Source organism: Microcebus murinus, chromosome 19 (assembly GCF_040939455.1).
Source record: "Microcebus murinus isolate Inina chromosome 19, M.murinus_Inina_mat1.0, whole genome shotgun sequence".
Taxonomy (NCBI): Eukaryota; Metazoa; Chordata; class Mammalia; order Primates; family Cheirogaleidae; genus Microcebus; species Microcebus murinus.
Genome location: NC_134122.1, coordinates 31,948,758 through 31,966,460, shown reverse-complemented (window position 1 = coordinate 31,966,460; position 17,703 = coordinate 31,948,758). Strand labels below are relative to the sequence as shown.

General features: G+C 55.5%; 1 protein-coding gene across 2 annotated transcripts; it reads right to left on the bottom strand.

Moving 5' to 3' along the window:
• Positions 1–251: 251 nt before the first annotated feature.
• NCF1 (neutrophil cytosolic factor 1) lies at positions 252–13,548 on the bottom strand. Of its 2 annotated transcripts, none has more exons than XM_075995387.1 (11): positions 13,422–13,548; positions 9,164–9,244; positions 8,177–8,252; positions 7,902–8,067; positions 6,844–6,911; positions 5,524–5,646; positions 5,040–5,147; positions 4,082–4,199; positions 2,494–2,601; positions 1,985–2,124; positions 252–1,815 (listed from the first exon to the last, which is right to left on the bottom strand). In XM_075995387.1, the coding sequence occupies exons 1-11, from the start codon at positions 13,491–13,493 to the stop codon at positions 1,694–1,696; spliced, it is 1,182 nt and encodes a 393-aa protein (XP_075851502.1). In that variant the 5' UTR covers positions 13,494–13,548; the 3' UTR covers positions 252–1,693. The 2 variants fall into 2 exon arrangements, with proteins under 2 accessions (XP_075851502.1, XP_012597647.2); XM_012742193.3 differs by having other exon boundaries at positions 6,850–6,911.
• Positions 13,549–17,703: the final 4,155 nt, after the last annotated feature.

Sequence of the window (17,703 nt, the reverse complement as noted above, 5' to 3'; positions counted from 1 at the left end):
AACAAATTGCACAGGGCTTACTCAGGGCCAGCACTTTCGGGCACACACATCCCGTGTCTGTCCGGTCTTTCCCTGCGGGCACGCCTTCCTGGCCACCACGCCCACCTTGAGCCCCCTCCTGAGCATGCGACACTGGTACCCTTGCAAGGCCACTTCAAGGAAAATATAGAGAAATACAGAAAAAACACCGGGAAAATATTTGTTCAGGACTTCATCTTGGAAAAAAATGAAACAAAATTATGAAAAAAGTATTTTATACTGTATTTAATTTAAAAAAGTATAAGTGCAACGGAACAAGCAGAAGGGTTGGGATTGGTGGTTCATTTTCCCACAGCTCTACACAGTGGACTTTTGCAGCAACAAGTGTCTGCAAAATGCAAAACTATTTAAGGGCTCCATGGTTTTCTCAAGGCCTCACCAATCCTTTGGTGGTCAGATTATTCTCCTGACCAGCATGTCCCCTTATCAATTTTCTCTCATCTCTAATGGGATCAGCCTTGCCTGCCCTCACATAGCTACTTCTGCTTATGAGGGACACTTGTGGCCTTCATGACTAGCAGCATCTTTCAAAAGATTTGCAGCTCCACTTTGCACCTTAGTGTCTTTTGCATTTTGGGTTAGACCCACCAGCAAAGACTCCCAGGCCCTGAGCTGGCAGCAACGCTAAGGTAAGCAGTGAGGGTCTGTTCATTGGCCAATGCTTCCTGGTAGAACCACCTAACTGGAGCAGGGTCTAGGTGAATAATCAGAGGATAGCGCCATACCTAAATCACAAAGTTTAGGTACAGCTACAGGGTCATGCTCTGTTATGAGACTGGGCTGGCCCCCTGTACTATGTCCACTCATCTTCAGGACTCTTCGGCCAGAGTCTGAGCAGGGGGTTTCTGTCCAGACTTGTGGTCAGCAGGGAACCGGAAGTTCCTCTTGCACTTGGCCTTGTGCAAATCTGTTCTTGGCCAAGGCCAGGGCAGTATGCAACCGGACCTCCACTCTTGCAACTTCCTCTCAGCAGAGTTCACAGCCCCTGTCCTCATTCTAGAAATACCCTCGGGTGGGGCCCAGTACTCCCTGCGCCTCTGCAGAACCTCTGTCCACTTCAAGCGACATTTATTGAGGGGTGGAGGAGAGCCATGTGGGGCAAGGGCCCGGGGCTGCCCGCAGCATCCTGGCACCGGGCTATATACCGTGTTTCCCCGAAAATAAGACCCACCCATAAAATAAGCCCTAGCAGGATTTCTAAGCATTTGGGAAATATAAGCCCTACCCTGAAAATAAGACCTAGTGATGGGCGTGACCACGCAGCGTGTCTGCACAACCCATGCATTTCGTGAAGGAGGGGTAAAAAAGATGAGCAGCCCTTCTCATCTGCCCCACGAGAGCTCTATTGCTCCACGGGAGAGATTGGGGCCAATGGTTCTAAAGGAAATAGAGCCGCAAGAAATTCAGGATGGAATTTGGGGTTTGGAGAGTTATGATGATGTTCCAGAAGACGACGACTTAACTATATTTGAATAAATGTAGATTGTTGTGCTGTACTTAAAAAAATAACACATCCCCTGAAAATAAGCCCTAGGGCGTCTTCTTGAGGAAAAATAAATATAAGACCCAGTCTTATTTTCGGGGAAACACGGTAGCACACGTACACACAGGGACAGGGGCGGGAGGTGGCGGGGCTGCCCGGCGCGGCGGGGCCTCAGACGGCGGGCGCCAGCTTCCTCTTGGTGCTCTCGCTGCAGCGGGTCAGGATGAGGTCGGCGCTGGGCCGAGGGGGCACAGCCGGCTGCGGCTTCGCGCGCTGGGGCTGCGGCTCCTCCTCTGCGGGCGGCAGCGCGGCCTGTCAGAGGCCCCGCCCCGGCCCTGGCCCCGCCCCGCCTCCCCGCTGGCCCCACCTCTCCGCTGGCCCCGCCTTGGCCCTGGCCCCGCCCAAGCCTCTCCGCTGGCCCCGCCCCGCCCCGCTGGCCCCGCCCCGCCCGGCCGCACTCACGCAGCGGGCTCCCCGCGCCCTGCGGGCCCCGCGCCTGGCGCCGCTGCTGCAGGAAGCGCACGCTGTTGCGGCGGTAGGCGTCCTGGCTGAGGCGCTTCCGCGACCGCTGGTGGATGCTTTGCGCGTTGCGGATGGTCGACCTGGCCCAGCGGGACGGGGCGTCGTCAGGGCCCGGGCGCGTCCCTGCCCGCCGGGACTCGGAGGGGCACCCCGGGGGTCCCAAGACTGGCCCGAGGAAGTCCCCTTCGCGACACCGACCCTCCCTTGCCGTGGAGCCCAGGCCCGTGTCCCACCCCCTCTCGGGCATTCGGCCCGCCCTCCTCCCCGGGGAGCCTCCGGGGCTGCCACCGTCCTCACGACATCCCCCAGGGCCGGGGCATCGCGGGAGGGCGCGTCCGGCCACTTGACCCAGAGAGGGTCCTGCCTCCCCCGCCAGGCTGGGTGCCCCTGCCCCTTCTCCCCTGCCCCGGCATGGCAGTGGACCGGCAGAGCGAACCCCGCTCGCTCACCTGCGGGGCGGCGCCCCTCGTTTCGTGATCTGGCGTCGGGCCTGGGCCTGGTCCTGCCCTGACTTCTGCAGATACATGGACGGGAAGTAACCCGTGACGTCTCCTTTCCTGCATCAGAGGCAGCCCTTGAGGGTCGGGCAGTTGTCTTGGGGGTGCTCAGAGATGGGGAGGTTCGGGGCTCTCCCTTAACACTAGGGGTCAAGGCAGGCTGAGAGGTTGCAAACGACCAGACTCTGCCCCTGAGGGCCTCAGTTTCCTCCTCTGTGCAACACAGGCCCTCCCAGGTCTCCTGCAGTCTGGGCAGAGGGAGGAAGTGAGCAGATCCAGCCAGGTCTCCTGGGGACATGTATTTGCTATGAGACTGTATTTGTCAGTTTCCTCTTAGGGTGACTGCCTTCGTGTCTTAAGAACTCTTGCCTGCCTCCAAGTCGCCAAGTTCTTCTATGCTTTCTTCCAGACGCTACTTAGTTTAGGTTCACAGTTGGTAAAACCTGTGGTCCATGGGAAATAAATGTTTGTGTATAGTGTGAGATAGGGTCTGGGTTTGCCCTTTGGTTTTTTCCCATGTGCTGTTCCAGCACCACATGTTGAAGATATTTTCCTGTCCATTGTCAATACTATATTTAGGAGGGAAAAAAAGCCACATTGCATAACACAGACTTCACACAACACGGATGTCACACGATAAAACTCTTCATTCTTCTTGGCTGGTGGGAAAATCACAAGAAGATTCAGGGGAAGGGGTATTTGTGGCGGCCCAGGCTAGGGGTATGTGTGTTGTGGCCACAGCCTCGGGACCAGCTTGCTGAGGTCACGGGCTGGCCCTGTGACCCAGGGTTCTGAAAACCCCGGCAAGGACCTAGGAGGCCCCGTGGTTGCAGGAAAATGGCCCAGCAAGCTCCTACATCCTGCTTTCCCAGAACCAGAATAAAATAGTATTCTTACAGATGTGAATTGCAATGAAAGTTTTAAAAGGGCCTGGTGTGGTGACTCACATCTGTAATCCTAGTACTCTGGGAGGCCGAGGCGGGAGGATCACTGGAGCTCAGGAGTTCGAGATCAGCCTAAGCAAGAGTGAGACCTCGTCTCTAATAAAAATTAAAAAATTAGCCGGGCATGGTGGCTCATGCCCGTAGTCCCAGCCACAGGGGACCCTGAGGCAGGAGGATTGCTTGAGCCCAGGAGTTTGAGGTTGCTGTGAGCTAGGCTGACGCCACGGCACTCTACGCAGGGGTGACAGAGCAAGGCTCTGTCTCAAAAAATAAAAAACATCTTAAAGGGAAAAGAAAAGTGATCACTCATGCAGCAGTTCACCAGTGTTGCCAGAGAAGGAACACTGGGCTGGTCAGGAAGAGATCCTAAGTCACAAAGGAAAAATGTACCCATTGGGACAAGGACACTGAGCCCCACAAGACAGCAGGTGGGCTCCTCACTCACCTGCTCCCAAGATGGAAGCAGCCCCGAGAGGGGCAGCGGCTTACCCAGAGTCACGCATGCACACAGACAAGTCAGCCCAGACCCAGACGGACCCTGCCCTGGCCAGGCTGACTCTCGGGTGGGTGCAGTATGGGGGGAGGGGCTCTCCTACCTGATGACCCACCAGCCGTCCAGGAGCTTATGAATGACATCGATGGTTTCACCCTCGAGCAGGGACACCTCATCCTCCTCCACGGCAGCGTAGGCTTTGATGGTGACGTAGGGCTCGCCTGGTCCACGGTGGGGGCACAGGACACAGGGTAAGGGTCTGCTCGCCACCCCTCCTCTCCTCTCTGGGCCTCGGGCTCACCCAGTTGCTCCAGACCCCCCTGGAGCCCACGGTCCCCTGCTCCGGCTCGCCCCACCCCACCCGCCCACTCCTCCTGCCACCTGCTCCCAGGGCACACTCTGGACTCCGCCCACTGCACCCAGGTGTGCTGCCCACGTCCAACCACCGCCGTCCACACTGCGGGCCATGAGCTCCATAATGACAGAGGCCCGGCCCCCCACATGGGAGAAGTGGCCAGCTGTGCGGTAGGTGGGGACCACCACCCACGTGGCACCAGGAGCCACTCAACTCCAGCCAGCTGTTGGCACGTAGGGCTGCAGGCCTTTCCCCATGTTTAAAGAGGAGCCATAAATCCACATCGCATGGTGAAATCTCTCAATTTTAAAATATGGACAACCAATTCTAACTTTTTTTAACTTAATGCAGGCCCCATTCGGCCCTGGCCTGGGGCTGCCAGTTTTCCCCATCTGATCAGGGATGACGCCACCACCTCCAGGCAGCCCTCCTTCCTGAGCCTCAGGCCAGCTCACCACTCAGCTTCACACTGGAACTGGCCCCATGCTGGGGGCCACCACGTGTCCCCCTCCCCTCCCCCACCCTCTGCTCCACCTCCTGGTTCCCTGCGCTGACCAAGGGCGTCTCGACCTTCCTGGGCCCCCAAGACAGAGGAGATGGGGTTCAGCCCTGACTTCCCCAGGCCGGGCCCAAGACAGCCCCTCAATATCCCCGCGCCTCTCTGCCCCTTCCACCCACGCCCCTACGCCCTTGGACGGCAGGGCACCTGCATAGTTGGGCTCCGGATCCTCCGCCTCGTCGGGACTGTCCAGGGGCTCCAAGAAGGACGCCGGGACCCAGCCACGCTTTGCCTTCATCTGGCAGAACCACCAGCCTGTGCCAGGTGTGTGGGGGGGGACTGAGGGGCAGGGCCTGGCACCCCCTCAGCCATCAGGGGAGGCAAGGACACACGGACACAGCACACAGACACCCAGCGCTCTGATTCCAGAGTGCCTCCTGCACCGGCTCAACACGGAAACCTCACACCCGCACACGGGCTCGCAGAACCCCAGCCCCGACCCCGCTTCCTGTGAGCAGGACCCCACATGGGCTCCCCACGGACGCCCCGGCCACCCCAGGGCGCACACTCAGAGCGGGCCACCCGCGGTGTGGGGAGGACGTTCAGGGCACCCGAGGGAGCCGGGCCCCACCCTTGGGCCGGGCCGGAAGGAGGCCAGAGGCCGTGAGCCCTGGCGGGGCGAGGACCTTACCGCTCTCGCCCTTCTCCACGACGTCCACCACGTCGCCCACGGCCAGGGCCATCTCGGAGCTCGAGCTCTTCTCATAGTCAGCGACGGCGCGGTACGTTTGCAGGATGATCGGGCCCGTGATGTCTGGGGCAGAGGGAGGACGGAGGGAGCGGGCACCTCAAGGGCGGGTCCCCCATGCCAGCCGCCAGAACAGGCACTGCCATCCCCGGTCTTTGCAGACCCGCATTTCTGGGAGCCTGGCGGGCTCCAGGCTGCGGCCCCCACTTCAGACGCATCCTCCTTCTCATTCGATGAGTCGGTGAGTGGCCTCGAGTGGCCCTTCCCGACTTCTATGTGCACCAGTCCCCAGTCGGCTTCTGGGACCCGACTCGGTAGGTCTGCAGGGGACCTGAGCCTGCATTCCCCACCAGGACCCCCAGATATGCTGATGCCACTTGCTGTGGACCAGACTGGTCCCCCAAATCTGTATGTTGAAGCCCCAACCCCCAGCATCTTAGAATGTGACTGCATTGGGAGACAGTCTTGTAGGAGACAAGTCAGTTAAAATGAGGTCCCTAACCCAGTATGACAGGTGTCCTCAGAGGAGGAGCGAGAGACACCAGGATGTGCACGAGGAGAGAGGCCAGACGGGGACAGTCTGCGGGCCAAGGACAGCGGCCTCAGGAGAGACCACCGCTGTCGCCCATTGGTGCGGGGCTCCAGCCTTAGAACTGAGACATTCGCCTCTGTCCTTCAAACCGCCCAGCCCGTGCGCCTGTGTTGCGGCAGCGCCGACAGTCCCTCAGACAGCCCAGAGTCCTCGTCTGGGCCTCACCCTGGCTGGCTCAAATCCTGCTCCACCACTCAGTGGCTGGGTGACCTTGGGCAAGAGTCTCAACTCACATCCAGCCTCAGTGTGCCCAGCTGTACAATGGGGTCACGGCACAGTAGTGCCTATCTCATATTGGGGTAGGGATGGTCACGTGGGTTGTACCTTTAACGTCGTGCCTGGCACAGAGCAAGTGCTCCATGCATGTTAGATGTTATTATTAACGAGCACTGTGCCATAAAGATTAGGAATGGACATGTCCCTGCGTCACCTCCAAAGCTCACCCTGGCCCCCAAACCTGTTCATTCAGCCACAAGCATCCCCAAGGCTACTGGGAGCCGTGGTCTGCGCCAGGCTCTGTGGCCACGGAGGTGAGGACGCACTGCCACCTGCAAGGGGCTCCTGTCACTGCCCAGTGACCCCCAGAGACCCAGCCAAGCGCCCTCCCAGCCTGCCCCCACCCCCTGCCCTCTTCCCCGCACCCCAACCCTGGGTGCCCCCGGTGCCCGTGCTCTCACCCGCCACACTATTCTTGCCGTCTTTGTCTTTGGGCATCAGGTACGTCTCCGGCTTCTTCGTCCTGGGGAGGGAGCAAACGGTCTGGTCAGTCACTCAGCTCCCTGCTGGGGAAGGACAGGCTCTGGGCAGACCTGCAGAAGAACTGCCCAAGAGCAAAAAGGAACGAGGGAAACGGGGCCACTGCAGAGAGAAGAGAGCGACCGACTGGACTGGCCAGGAAGGGCTTTGGGGAATGACAGAGGGGACCTTTGCTCGATGCCCGCGGGAGGGACAGGAGGAGGACATGACCCAGCCTCCTGCAGAAGAGAGCGAGCACCTCTGCCCCCGCCGGCTGACCCATGCCCCAGCCCGGGAAAGGCTCTGGTTAGCTGTGGGCCAGCTCCTGCCTTCTGGAGCCTCAGGAGAGAGCAGGTGACAGGCAGGGAGCCCCAGGGTGAGCCCACCAATCCCAGGCCTCCCGGCCGGCGACAACCACCCTTCCTTGGACCGGGAGGCACGTTCCAGGGTCAGCAGGTGCCCGCCTGAGCAATGCCGTCTGTCTTGGCGGCCTGGGTGCCTTGGTGAGGGGCGGTGCTGTCCTCCAGGCCTGCCCCCTGGGCTTCAGTGACCAGAGGGGGACCCGAGAGGGGGACCTCCCCAGCCTGCCTGGAGCTCACTAAGCCTCTCAGGTGCCTTCCACGCAGGGCAGTGGGCACAGGAGACCCGGGGCTGCAGCAGAGGCATCGTCCTCACCACCTGGTACACATGGGGAAGCCCCTCATGGAACGGCGGTGACCAGTGGGGCTCTAGGTCCCATGGCCAGGCGGCCACAGTGTCAGGATGAGGACCCAGACTTCAGGCCTCAGCCCAGAGTGCTCCCCCAGCACCGAAAGTCCAGGGAGAGATTCGGCAGGCCACACAGCAGAGATGGAACCCTGCCTCCTTCCCTTTCCAGCTGTGTGATCTTGGGCAGGTGGCTGTCCCTCTCTGAGCTCCAGTCTCTTGCCTGTAAAACGGGAAACATCCAGCCCCCGTTCCCTCCCGTGCCTGGTAAGGGGAGGGGACCACTCACTGGCCGTCTGTGGGGAGCTTGAGGTCGTCGGGGCGCACCTTGAAGAACTCTAGGAGGTGGGGGCAGCGGGAGATCTTGACGGGCAGCCCCATGAGCGTGGCGCAGTACTCGGTGAGCGTGCCCTGGCGGCTCTCAGTGGCCCGCTGCCCGTCAAACCACCTGGGGGCTGGCACCGGAGGACGCGTGAACTCAATGACCGGTTCAGGTGCCCAGAGAGGGGACTGGCAAGGGCAGGTGAGGGGACCCACGACAGGTGACCCAGCCCCATTCCTCACCTGGGAGGTGGGGGATGATCCTGTTCTCTGGGCTGATATCCCCCGCCTCGATGGGGAACATTTCTTTTAGGGTTTTCTAAACGTAAAAGGAAAGGAAGATGTGGAGGAATATTCGTTATTACAACACCGTAAAAGCACAACATTGGAAACAACCTAAATACCCCTGAATCCCTGTGGCTAGAGACTCCATCTTTCTCTCCCACCCCACGTCCTTTTGGTTTTATGCCCCAAATCTCTCCAGAACCCGGCCCCTGCCTGCCACCCACCGCCGCCCTGGCCCCAAGCCACCGCCAGGCCTGGATTATGACAGCAACCTCCATACGCCTCTCCCACTCCCACCCTGTCCATCCCCCATCCTGTCCAACCAATCGCCAGTGTTAGGGCCCTCCCTTCTAGGCCTATGGGATTCTTTCACGGGAACCGTGGTGACCGCAGACTCCCACGAGATGCTTTCTTGGGCAGCAGCATCCTTAAGTCCTTCTGGCACACGAGGGAGCCTGTTCGTGCCAGTGGCCGTGCCCAGCAGGCCCCGGGGATGAGAACCTCGACCCCGGCCAGGCTGCTCCCTGCAGGGACAGGGCAGGTCCAGCCCTGAGACTATCCCTTTGAGTTAGTGTTGAGTGGGTACAGAGCTCCTATTTGGGAAGATGGAAAATTCTAGAAGGGTATAGTGGGTGACGGTTGCATGAGACTGTGAAAGTACTAAGGCCACTGAATTGTACACCTAAAGCGGTTAAAATGGTAAATGTTATGTTACAAATATTTTGCCACAATAAAATACGCTTTAGGGGTAAAATGTTTTTTTAAAGTTAAAAAAAAAATGACAGGAAGAGGTGAATGTTTAGAAACCAGCTTCCAGGCTGAAACGCCCCCCTCGCTACCGATGGAGTAGAAGTGAGGAGACTGCCAATTAGACCCTTTCTTCTCTTGCCTGTTTTTCCTGCCTTCTCTGTTTGTGTCCCCCCCTTCGCCCATCCTGACACTCACGTGGAACTCGTAGATCTCCGTGAAGCGCCGGTAGACCACCTTCTCGGACAGGTCCTGCCACTTCACCAGGAACATGTACACCTGGGGGGAGGCCAGGGTGGGGACGCGTGTTCAGCTTCCAAGGGGGCCTTGCCACGCATCTGCCTGCCCTCTACCCCCTGGGGGGAGCCCGAGGGTTTGAGCAAGGGAGATCCTTGGGGTTGCCTGGGCCACAGAAAGGGCACAGATTTGGTGGACCCAGAAGAATCTATGACATTCTAGAGCAAACGAAACAAATTTATGGTGGAAAACAGTGAGAACAGTGTTTGTCCCTGGGGGTAGGAGGGGAATGACTGGGGCAGGGAGTGCTCTAGAATGGTGGTAATGCTCAAAACTCAACAAATGGCTGGGCGTGGTGGCTCATGCCTGTGATGCCAGCACTTTGGGAAACTGACAGGAAGATCGCTTAAAGCCAGGAGTCCAAGATCAGCCTGGGCAATATAGCAAGACCCCGCCTCTACAAAATTGTTTTTAAAATAATACCTGGGCATCGTGAAGGAAAAAAGACAAAAATCTGATAGAAAAATGGGCAAAAGGCATGAACAGTTCAGAGCATGCACACATACACATACCGTGTTTCCCCAAAAATAAGACAAGGTGTTATATTTATTTTTCCTCAAAAAGACACCCTAGGGCTTATTTTCAGGGGATGTGTTATTTTCCCCTCAAAGCCTCAGCTTGCAGCACGCACAGGATGGCGGGGACCTGACAGGGGGAGCCGACCTTGTTGGTCACCTCTGGGATAGCAGCTGTCACGATGGGGCAGATGAGAAGGGCTGCTCCTTTTCTTGACCGCTCTGCGACAAAATGCATGGGTTGTGCAGATACGCTGCGTAGACACACCCATCACTATGTCTTATTTTGGGGGTAGGGCTTATATTGCGCAAATGCTTAGGAATCCTGCTAGGGCTTATTTTATGGGTAGGTCTTATTTTTGGGGAAACACGATATGTATGTAACTCAAAAATATAAAGAGGTGTTCAACTTATAATAATATAAATACAGCATGATTAGGTGTAAAATAGTGAAAACAATCTAACCAGTTGTTTGAATAAACAATGGCATATGGGTACAATGGTTTATTAAGCAGATGTAACTTGAGAGACTCAGTGAATTAATTTGAAGGGAACTCCAGGATGTTATAGCAAAATGAAAAAAGTATATATAATATGTCAACTTGTTTATTACGTGTGTGGAGTAAAGAAGAAAAAATGTAAAAATTGTCTACTTATTTTAGCAGATGTCTACTTATTTTAGCAAATGGAAACACAGGAAAAATAAACCAGACTAAGTGTCTAAGCATATCTTTTTGTCACATTTTCATGTTTGAACACATGTTAATATTTTACATATTTAATTAAAAAATATTTTACATACTTAAAAATAAAATTAAATCAACAAAGAATTTTTAAAACCTCCAAATTGGAAGCAAAAAGAAACAAATGAACTTTATACCAAATCAGTAACAGAACCATATTAAAGAAAAATAGAAAAGAAATAATCCAAGTAACTTTTAGTTACAGCACTGTTATTACCCTCTGTCTAAAGATAAAAGGACACAAGGAATTGCAAACAAAAATTTGAACGAATGGGTTAGTAGGTGTATTGTTCGTTTTACACCTACTGTAGTATGGGTGCAGTAATTCTGAAACAACTTTATCTGTACTGTAGGATTAAGCAAAAGAGTATATAGATTGATCTTGTTGGGAGCAGGTTCTCACAGTGCAATATTAAATGGTGAAAGGCAAGAATCACATGAAATTGCTATTTTTCCCAGTCTGTGTGCTGAAAGGATGCAAGCAATGATGCCCAGTGACAATAAGCACACCTTGCTTCCAGATCTTGGGTTCTAATTTCCCTCCCCACTAAAAAAAAAAACACCAAAAATGGCTGAGTCCAGGTCTGGGGCTGGAAAGTGCAAGATAAACCTGGAGTGCGCCGTGCCAGAAGTCAAGACATGCTCGAAGAACGGAGGGTCGTGTCAAAAGGGCAGAGAAGCCAGCTTGAAGGAGCGCCCACTGGCCAAATATGGGACAATCCGAGCATCCAAATAAGTAATGATAGGAATGGATTATAGCCCATTGAATAAAATAGGAATCTATGCATCCACATTGATAAAAGTAAAAATAAGGGAAAAGGGAAGATGCTTACAGTAAAATGTTAACTAATAAATGCAGAAGGAATGAGAGAGTTAAAAAATCACTCTCTGGCTGGGCAAGGTGGCTCACGCCTGTAATCCTAGCACTCTGGGAGGCCGAGGTGGGCAGATTGCTCAAGGTCAGGAGTTCAAAACCAACTTGAACAAGAGCGAGACCCTGTCTCTACTATAAATAGAAAGAAATTAATTGGCCAACTAATATATATAGAAAAAAATTAGCTGGGCATGGTGGCGCATGTCTGTAGTCCCAGCTACTCGGGAGGCTGAGGCAGGAGGATTGCTTGAGCCCAGGAGATTGAGGTTGCTGTGAGCTAGGCTGACGCCATGGCACTCACTCTAGCCTGGGCAACAAAGCGAGACTCTGTCTCAAAAAAAAAAAAAAAAATCACTCTTTGGTGATCACTATAGTAATGAGATCTAGGCACGAGTTAGCAGGGGCAGGATATTCACATAGTTTCAAAGAATCTTCCTGGAGTTTGTTGTTAATTGCAAAGGGAAAAATCATAACTTTACAATAGAGGAACTTGCGAGACACATCCATGACCTAGGTGTCAAAGTTAACTTCTCCCACGTTGGAACAAGTCAAAACTGCATGTCACCTAACGGGATCCCACAAGAACGACACAGCGTCACCTCCAAGGTGTCCCTGCCCTCGAGGCATCACCTGAATCTAATGGAGAAGCGTCCCATAAACCCAAATCAAGGGATATTTCCACAAAGTAACTAGCTGCTCGCTTTGAAATGCCAGAATAGCAAAAACAAAGAAAAGCTGATTAAGAGAGATCCAGATGAAAGGAGGCTAAAGGATGTGACAATGAATTGATCCCAAATTGGATTCTGGACTTGAGAAGAGTAGGATAATTGGGGAAGTCTGGGGTTTGGATAATAGTGTTGTATCAGTGTATTTCCTGATTTTGACACCCGTGCATTGCAGTTATGGAAGAGAAGGTCTTAGATTCTAAGAAATACACAGCACCTAGTATTTAGGGGTAAAGAAACACAATATCTTCAACTTACTCTCAAATGATTCAGAAAATTTATGTTCAGAGAGAGAGAAAGGGAAAGAGAAAGAGAGAGGTGTGAAGAAATATTGGAGTTATTGGTACTCTTTGGGCAACTTTCTGTAAATGTGTAATTATTTCAAAAGTAAAAGTTACAGGCCAGGCAGGTGGCTCACGTCTGTAATCCTAGCACTTTGAAAGGCTGAAGAGGAAGGATTGCTTGAGCACAGAAGTTCGAGACCAGCCTGAGCAACAGAATGAGATTCGCCATCTCTACAAAAAATAAAAATAAAAAAATTAGCCTGGCACGGCTGGTAGTCCCAGCTACTTGAGAGGCTGAGGCAGGAGAATGGCTTGAGCCCAGGAGTTTGAGGTTGCAGTGAGCTATGATGATCCCATGGCACTCTAGCCTGGGTGACAGAGCAAGACCCTGTCTCCAAAAAAAAAGTTCCAAAGAAAGAAAAAAGGTCTTGGCTTTTTTCTAAAAGCCAAGCATTTAGACATAGGACTAAATGCTCCACACAAATACCATACAATTTACTAAACAGAGATCCTCCTGGTCTTCCTCTGGGCTGGCACCCGCCCCCCGCCCCCGCAGGCAGAAGGGGTCCCTTTTTTGACCGCCGTGGTGCTGTCACCCTATACTGGAGAGGATAAGACTCTAATGTAACCGATGCCAGAGGAGACTGGGGACAGAGCTCCAGTTGCCAGGCCTGGGTCTGGAAAGGGCCACTCCCTACGAGCTGAGCTGGTCAGGGAGGGCTCCCGGGAGGATGGGGCAGTGGACCTGAGGGCTGGGCTGCAGGGCCATGGCCGGCGAGCAGGGAGGGGCCTCCTGGCTGGGGCTGGGGGTGCGGGCTGGGCAGGGCGGGGGCAGGTGTGTCCCAGCCCAGCCGGCTCCCCAGCCTGAATGTCCAAGGCGAGCATCTCTGGGTGTCAGGACCCGGCAGGCCGATCCACCAGGAGCCACGTGCCCAAGACCCCGCCCCCTTCGCCCTCCAAGTCCAGGTGGCCCAGGGGGCTGCCCGGTCCCTTACTGTGCCCCGCCCCTGCTACTCACATAGTGCTGGCTGGGGACAAAGCGCTTCTCGAAGCCCAGGAGGGCGATGTGCCGGATGAAGGTGTCCCCCATGGCTGGAAGGCAGTGTGACCTGGACTTGTCCCGGCGTGCTCGGGCTGGGCCTTAAATGCGCTGATAAGAGGAAGTCCCTTTTGTTGCGGTTGGGGGTGAGGGGGAGCCGAGGGGGCAGGGAGGGCGCAGAAAGGGCTTTACTTCTTCTTTCAGTTCCTGGAGACTCTTCAGGCTCGCCTGGCGTGGCCATGCCCGGCCACACGCACACATGTGCAGGGACAGCTTGTCCTGGTCCTCCCTGTGGGGGTTCCGCTGGGAACACATCCGAGCTGCTCCCACCTCAGGGCCTTTGCACTGGCCGTTCCCCTTGGCCGTCTTCCCCACACATCTGTAACTCTCTCCCTCCTTTCTCTGCTCAAATGTCACCTCCCCTGAGAGGCCTGCATTGATAACTTCACATGAAATAGCAAACTTCATGCCTCGACAACCGCTGCCTGCGGTATTTTCCTAGGGCACTTTCCGTCAGTGACTTAGTTCCGATTTAATTCACGTCTGTCCTGACCAGAGCAAGCGCCCTGGGAAAGCAAGGACGTGGCCTGCTTCATCGAGGGCTCTGGGCCAGCCCCTGCACCTGTGCATGGCACACAGTGGGCCCTCGTGAGCATCTGGAAGGTGACAGCACGATTCACCGAGTGAATGAATGACACCCGCCTCCGCCGTGCTGCGTGTGCGGCTTAGGTGCCCGTCCCCGGGTGTGTGAGTGTGGCTGAGGGCCACTGGCAGCCGGGACGGACATGGCGCAGACCTTGAGTAGGACCTGAGTTCAAATCCTCACCAATGAATCGTTCCTGTTCCCGCTCTGCCAGGAAGAGGATTTGGGACAAAGACGTGCAGAGAGGGACAGCGTGCCTGGGGACAGGTGAGGCCTCTGTCTCCCACTCTCACCAGAACCTGGGAGGCTCAGAGCTTATACTCTCGTCCACGGTCATCAGTGGCCCGCCGCAGATTCAGGCTGTCTGGCTGCCGCCCCGCCTCCCTGCAGGCCCCGGCTACACTGCCTGACCCCTGCCCCAGCTCAGGAAAGCGGCAGGGCCAGTGTGCCGCCCAGACCTGGGGATGCCACGATTGGGCAAAGGCAGCCAGCACCTCCAGCACTCTGAGAGCCACGCGTCCCGCGCCCCCAGACTCAGCTGGGGGAAAGGGTGGGGTCTGGCAGAGGGGAAGCCAAGACATGCTCTTTCAGGACTCTCAACACGACTGAGTCAAGTTCGAGGGTGTTCCTGGTTTTATTATCTAAGAAGTGGTGTGGGGTCCCTTCCATCTGCTCTGGAAGGTTTGCTTGGTAGGCGCTTCACTTACCGAGAAAGGGCCCGTCACCTGTTGTCTCCTGCACCCCCCGTCCCCACCCGGAGTTCTCCAGCCCTGGGTGTGTCCTTCCTCTGGTCATTCTAGCATCTTCCCATGCAGAAGGATAGGCAGAGACAATGGGACAACTACTCAGCAACGACAAGGAAGTGTCACACAACATCGTGCAACCTTCCAGACACAATGTGGGCGGAGAGCAGGGGACACAAAGCGCACGTGCCGGACAGAGGATGAGCACATCCCAAGTGCAAAAGCTGCCGGGGCCAGTCTGGTGCCGGGAGCAGGGGTGGCCTCGGGTGGGGTGGGCTGGGGCACAGGGAGCAGGAGGTGGCGCATGGTGTGTGCCCCTTCTCGAGAAGGACGCTGGTTCCACAAGTGGCTTCACTTGCTGAAAATCAACCCAGCCGCACACTCGAAAGATCCGTGCCCAGCCCTCTTGCTGTGGGTGTTTTAACTTCAATACCAAGTTGAAAACAAAACGAAAAATAGATTCCGAGCAGGGTTACCGGATGGCTGGCTTTCCTCCAGTGACCCCGAGGTGGCTGGGAGGGCGGCCCCTGGAAGCACAGCAGGTGGCTCCCTGCAAGTGGCTGAGCTGTTAAAATGCCCCCTCCCTGCCAGACAGTGTGTCTCCCGCCTTCCCTGTCGCCCATGGTGTGGCCTCAAAGGCCCCAGCAAGGACCTGACAGGGATGGGGGGTGCTCACCTGGGCGAGATGGGGTGGAGCAAGGGCCAGGAAGGCACGGTGGCCTCGCACTTCCCTCCCTCCCCCACCACCCTTCCCGCCCTGCGGCCCTGTGCCGCCCACGGCCACCTTCCCTCTCTCCTGTGGCTGGGCTGTGCTCCCACTTGGCCTGGCAAGGCTGCTGGGTGGCAGAGGCGTGATGTGCTGAGAGTGTGACCTTGCAGTGACCTCGGTAAACAGGCTCAAAAATCCTTTCTGCCGGGATGAGAAAGGATTTCCTTTAGTGCACGGGTGAAACCAGGACTAAATGATTCTTTAAAAGTTTTTTAAAAAAAGAATGGACAAAAGTGAAGGGAGAAGGTAATGGAGGTAGGATTTTTTAGGGGAGGAGATGGCATTTTTAAAAACTTTTAAAGTGTAAGATATGTAGAAAACTGCCCAGCTTGGCTAATTATTAATGCTAATTATTAGAAATTGTAAGGAGACGTCTAATTAACCAGCACTGGGTGTTAGAGAGGCAGGGCTTCCCAGTCTGGCCTCCCTCCAGATGCCATCTTCTCTACCCTCAGGCCACTTGGCCTCCCCCAGATGGGCTGGGCAGGCCACTTCCTTAGCCAGGAAATCCCCAGGGCTGGGCCAGTGGAGGCAGAAAGTGTGGAAAGCGGCTTGGCATCAGGGCGTGAGGCCCAGGCAGTGCCCTACGGGATCTTTTGTCACGGGGTGGGAGGGGAACCGAGGACTTCCTAGGATTGAAATAGATCGGCCTTCATGTGTGGCAGTTCTTTCTCAGGTCTAACTTAAACCTCCCCTGCTACCCCTTTTTGAGCAAGAGCCAGGATCCCCTTTGCAGGCCCCGTGACCTCACCTGAGGTCCACAGGCCCATCCCCCAGCGCCTAGAGCAGGACGGGCCCCAGGCACCCGTGCACCCACTGGTGTGTGGGGCTGAGGCTATAGTGGCCGGCAGGTGTCTCTGGGCCAAACGTGGGCCACACCCTTATTCTCGGCCTCCCCAGGGACCTCTTCCTTGCTCAGCAAAATCAGACGGGTTGCAGGGTGCGAGGACTGGGACTCATCAGAAGAGAACCAGGTGCCAGCACTCAGGAGACCGGCTCAGGGCACGCCTGGCCATGGCCCTAGGCATTCCCTTCTCCCCTAGACTTTGCCCTCTAGGTTTTGGCCTAGGGACATGGGAAGGGGGCATCCAGGGGAATCAGCCTGAGGCGCGCAGGCCCAGCAGGAGGACACATAGGTGGTGACCGCTGGGCCGTGGGCTTTGATGCCTGGACCCCAGTGTCACATGAACGGGAGCAGGCACTCGTGGAACCACCGCAGGCCCTGCTGCCGTGTTCTCTGCCCTCACAAGCCAAGAGGCCTGCCTGGAAACAGACACCCACACATAGGTGCTGTCCCCGGCTGTTTGGTGTGAAGGTGAACAGTCCCATGGCCAGGACTCCCAGCAGCCTGTGACCATGTGTCAACGCTGGGCCACCCTGAGTGCCTCTAGACAGCATCCCAGAAATGGCCTCTCCCGGAGGACTGTCACCAAAAGGGAGAGGACAATTTCAGTCTAAATCACAGAGCGGGGACTCAACAGATCCTCATAGGACTTGCCTATACTTTACTGCCTGTGGCATTTAGGGTTCTGGAAAGTGGGCCTTCTGCTCTTTAGCTGCCCCTGGTTGGTGTCTCACTGGGTGCTCTGGGGCCAGTGTTCCACTGACAAGGGCATGGCTTTGATGGGGGTCACTACTGCTCTATGGAGCCCGAGACCCGCAGACTGGAGCACAGGCAGGAAATTGGTATTACCAAATGCTCTATTCTTGCTCCGGAAATCTGCTACAAACACCTTTACAAATTAGTGTTGCATCACAGCTTGTTTTCAGTGCTAAACTTCTGATACTTCCTCAAAATAAACTTAACAAGTTTACTTTCAGGTGGTAGAGGTGGGGATAGGGCAGGACAGAATGTCCCCTCTTTATAGTGACAGGGTAGCCAGGGAAAACTCTAGGCCAATCAATCCTGGCTTGGTTTTTAACCCAGTTTCCAGGTTGAGCTGCACCCACCCTTTGCATCAATTTAGGGACCTGTGATTGCTACGATCAGCTGCAAGCTGCTTTCAAATCTGCCCTTTGAGCCAAGAAAGTTGGCAGCTGTGGCCAGGCGAGGTGGCTCACGCCTGTAATCCTAGCACTCTGGGAGGCCGAGGCGGGCGGATTGCT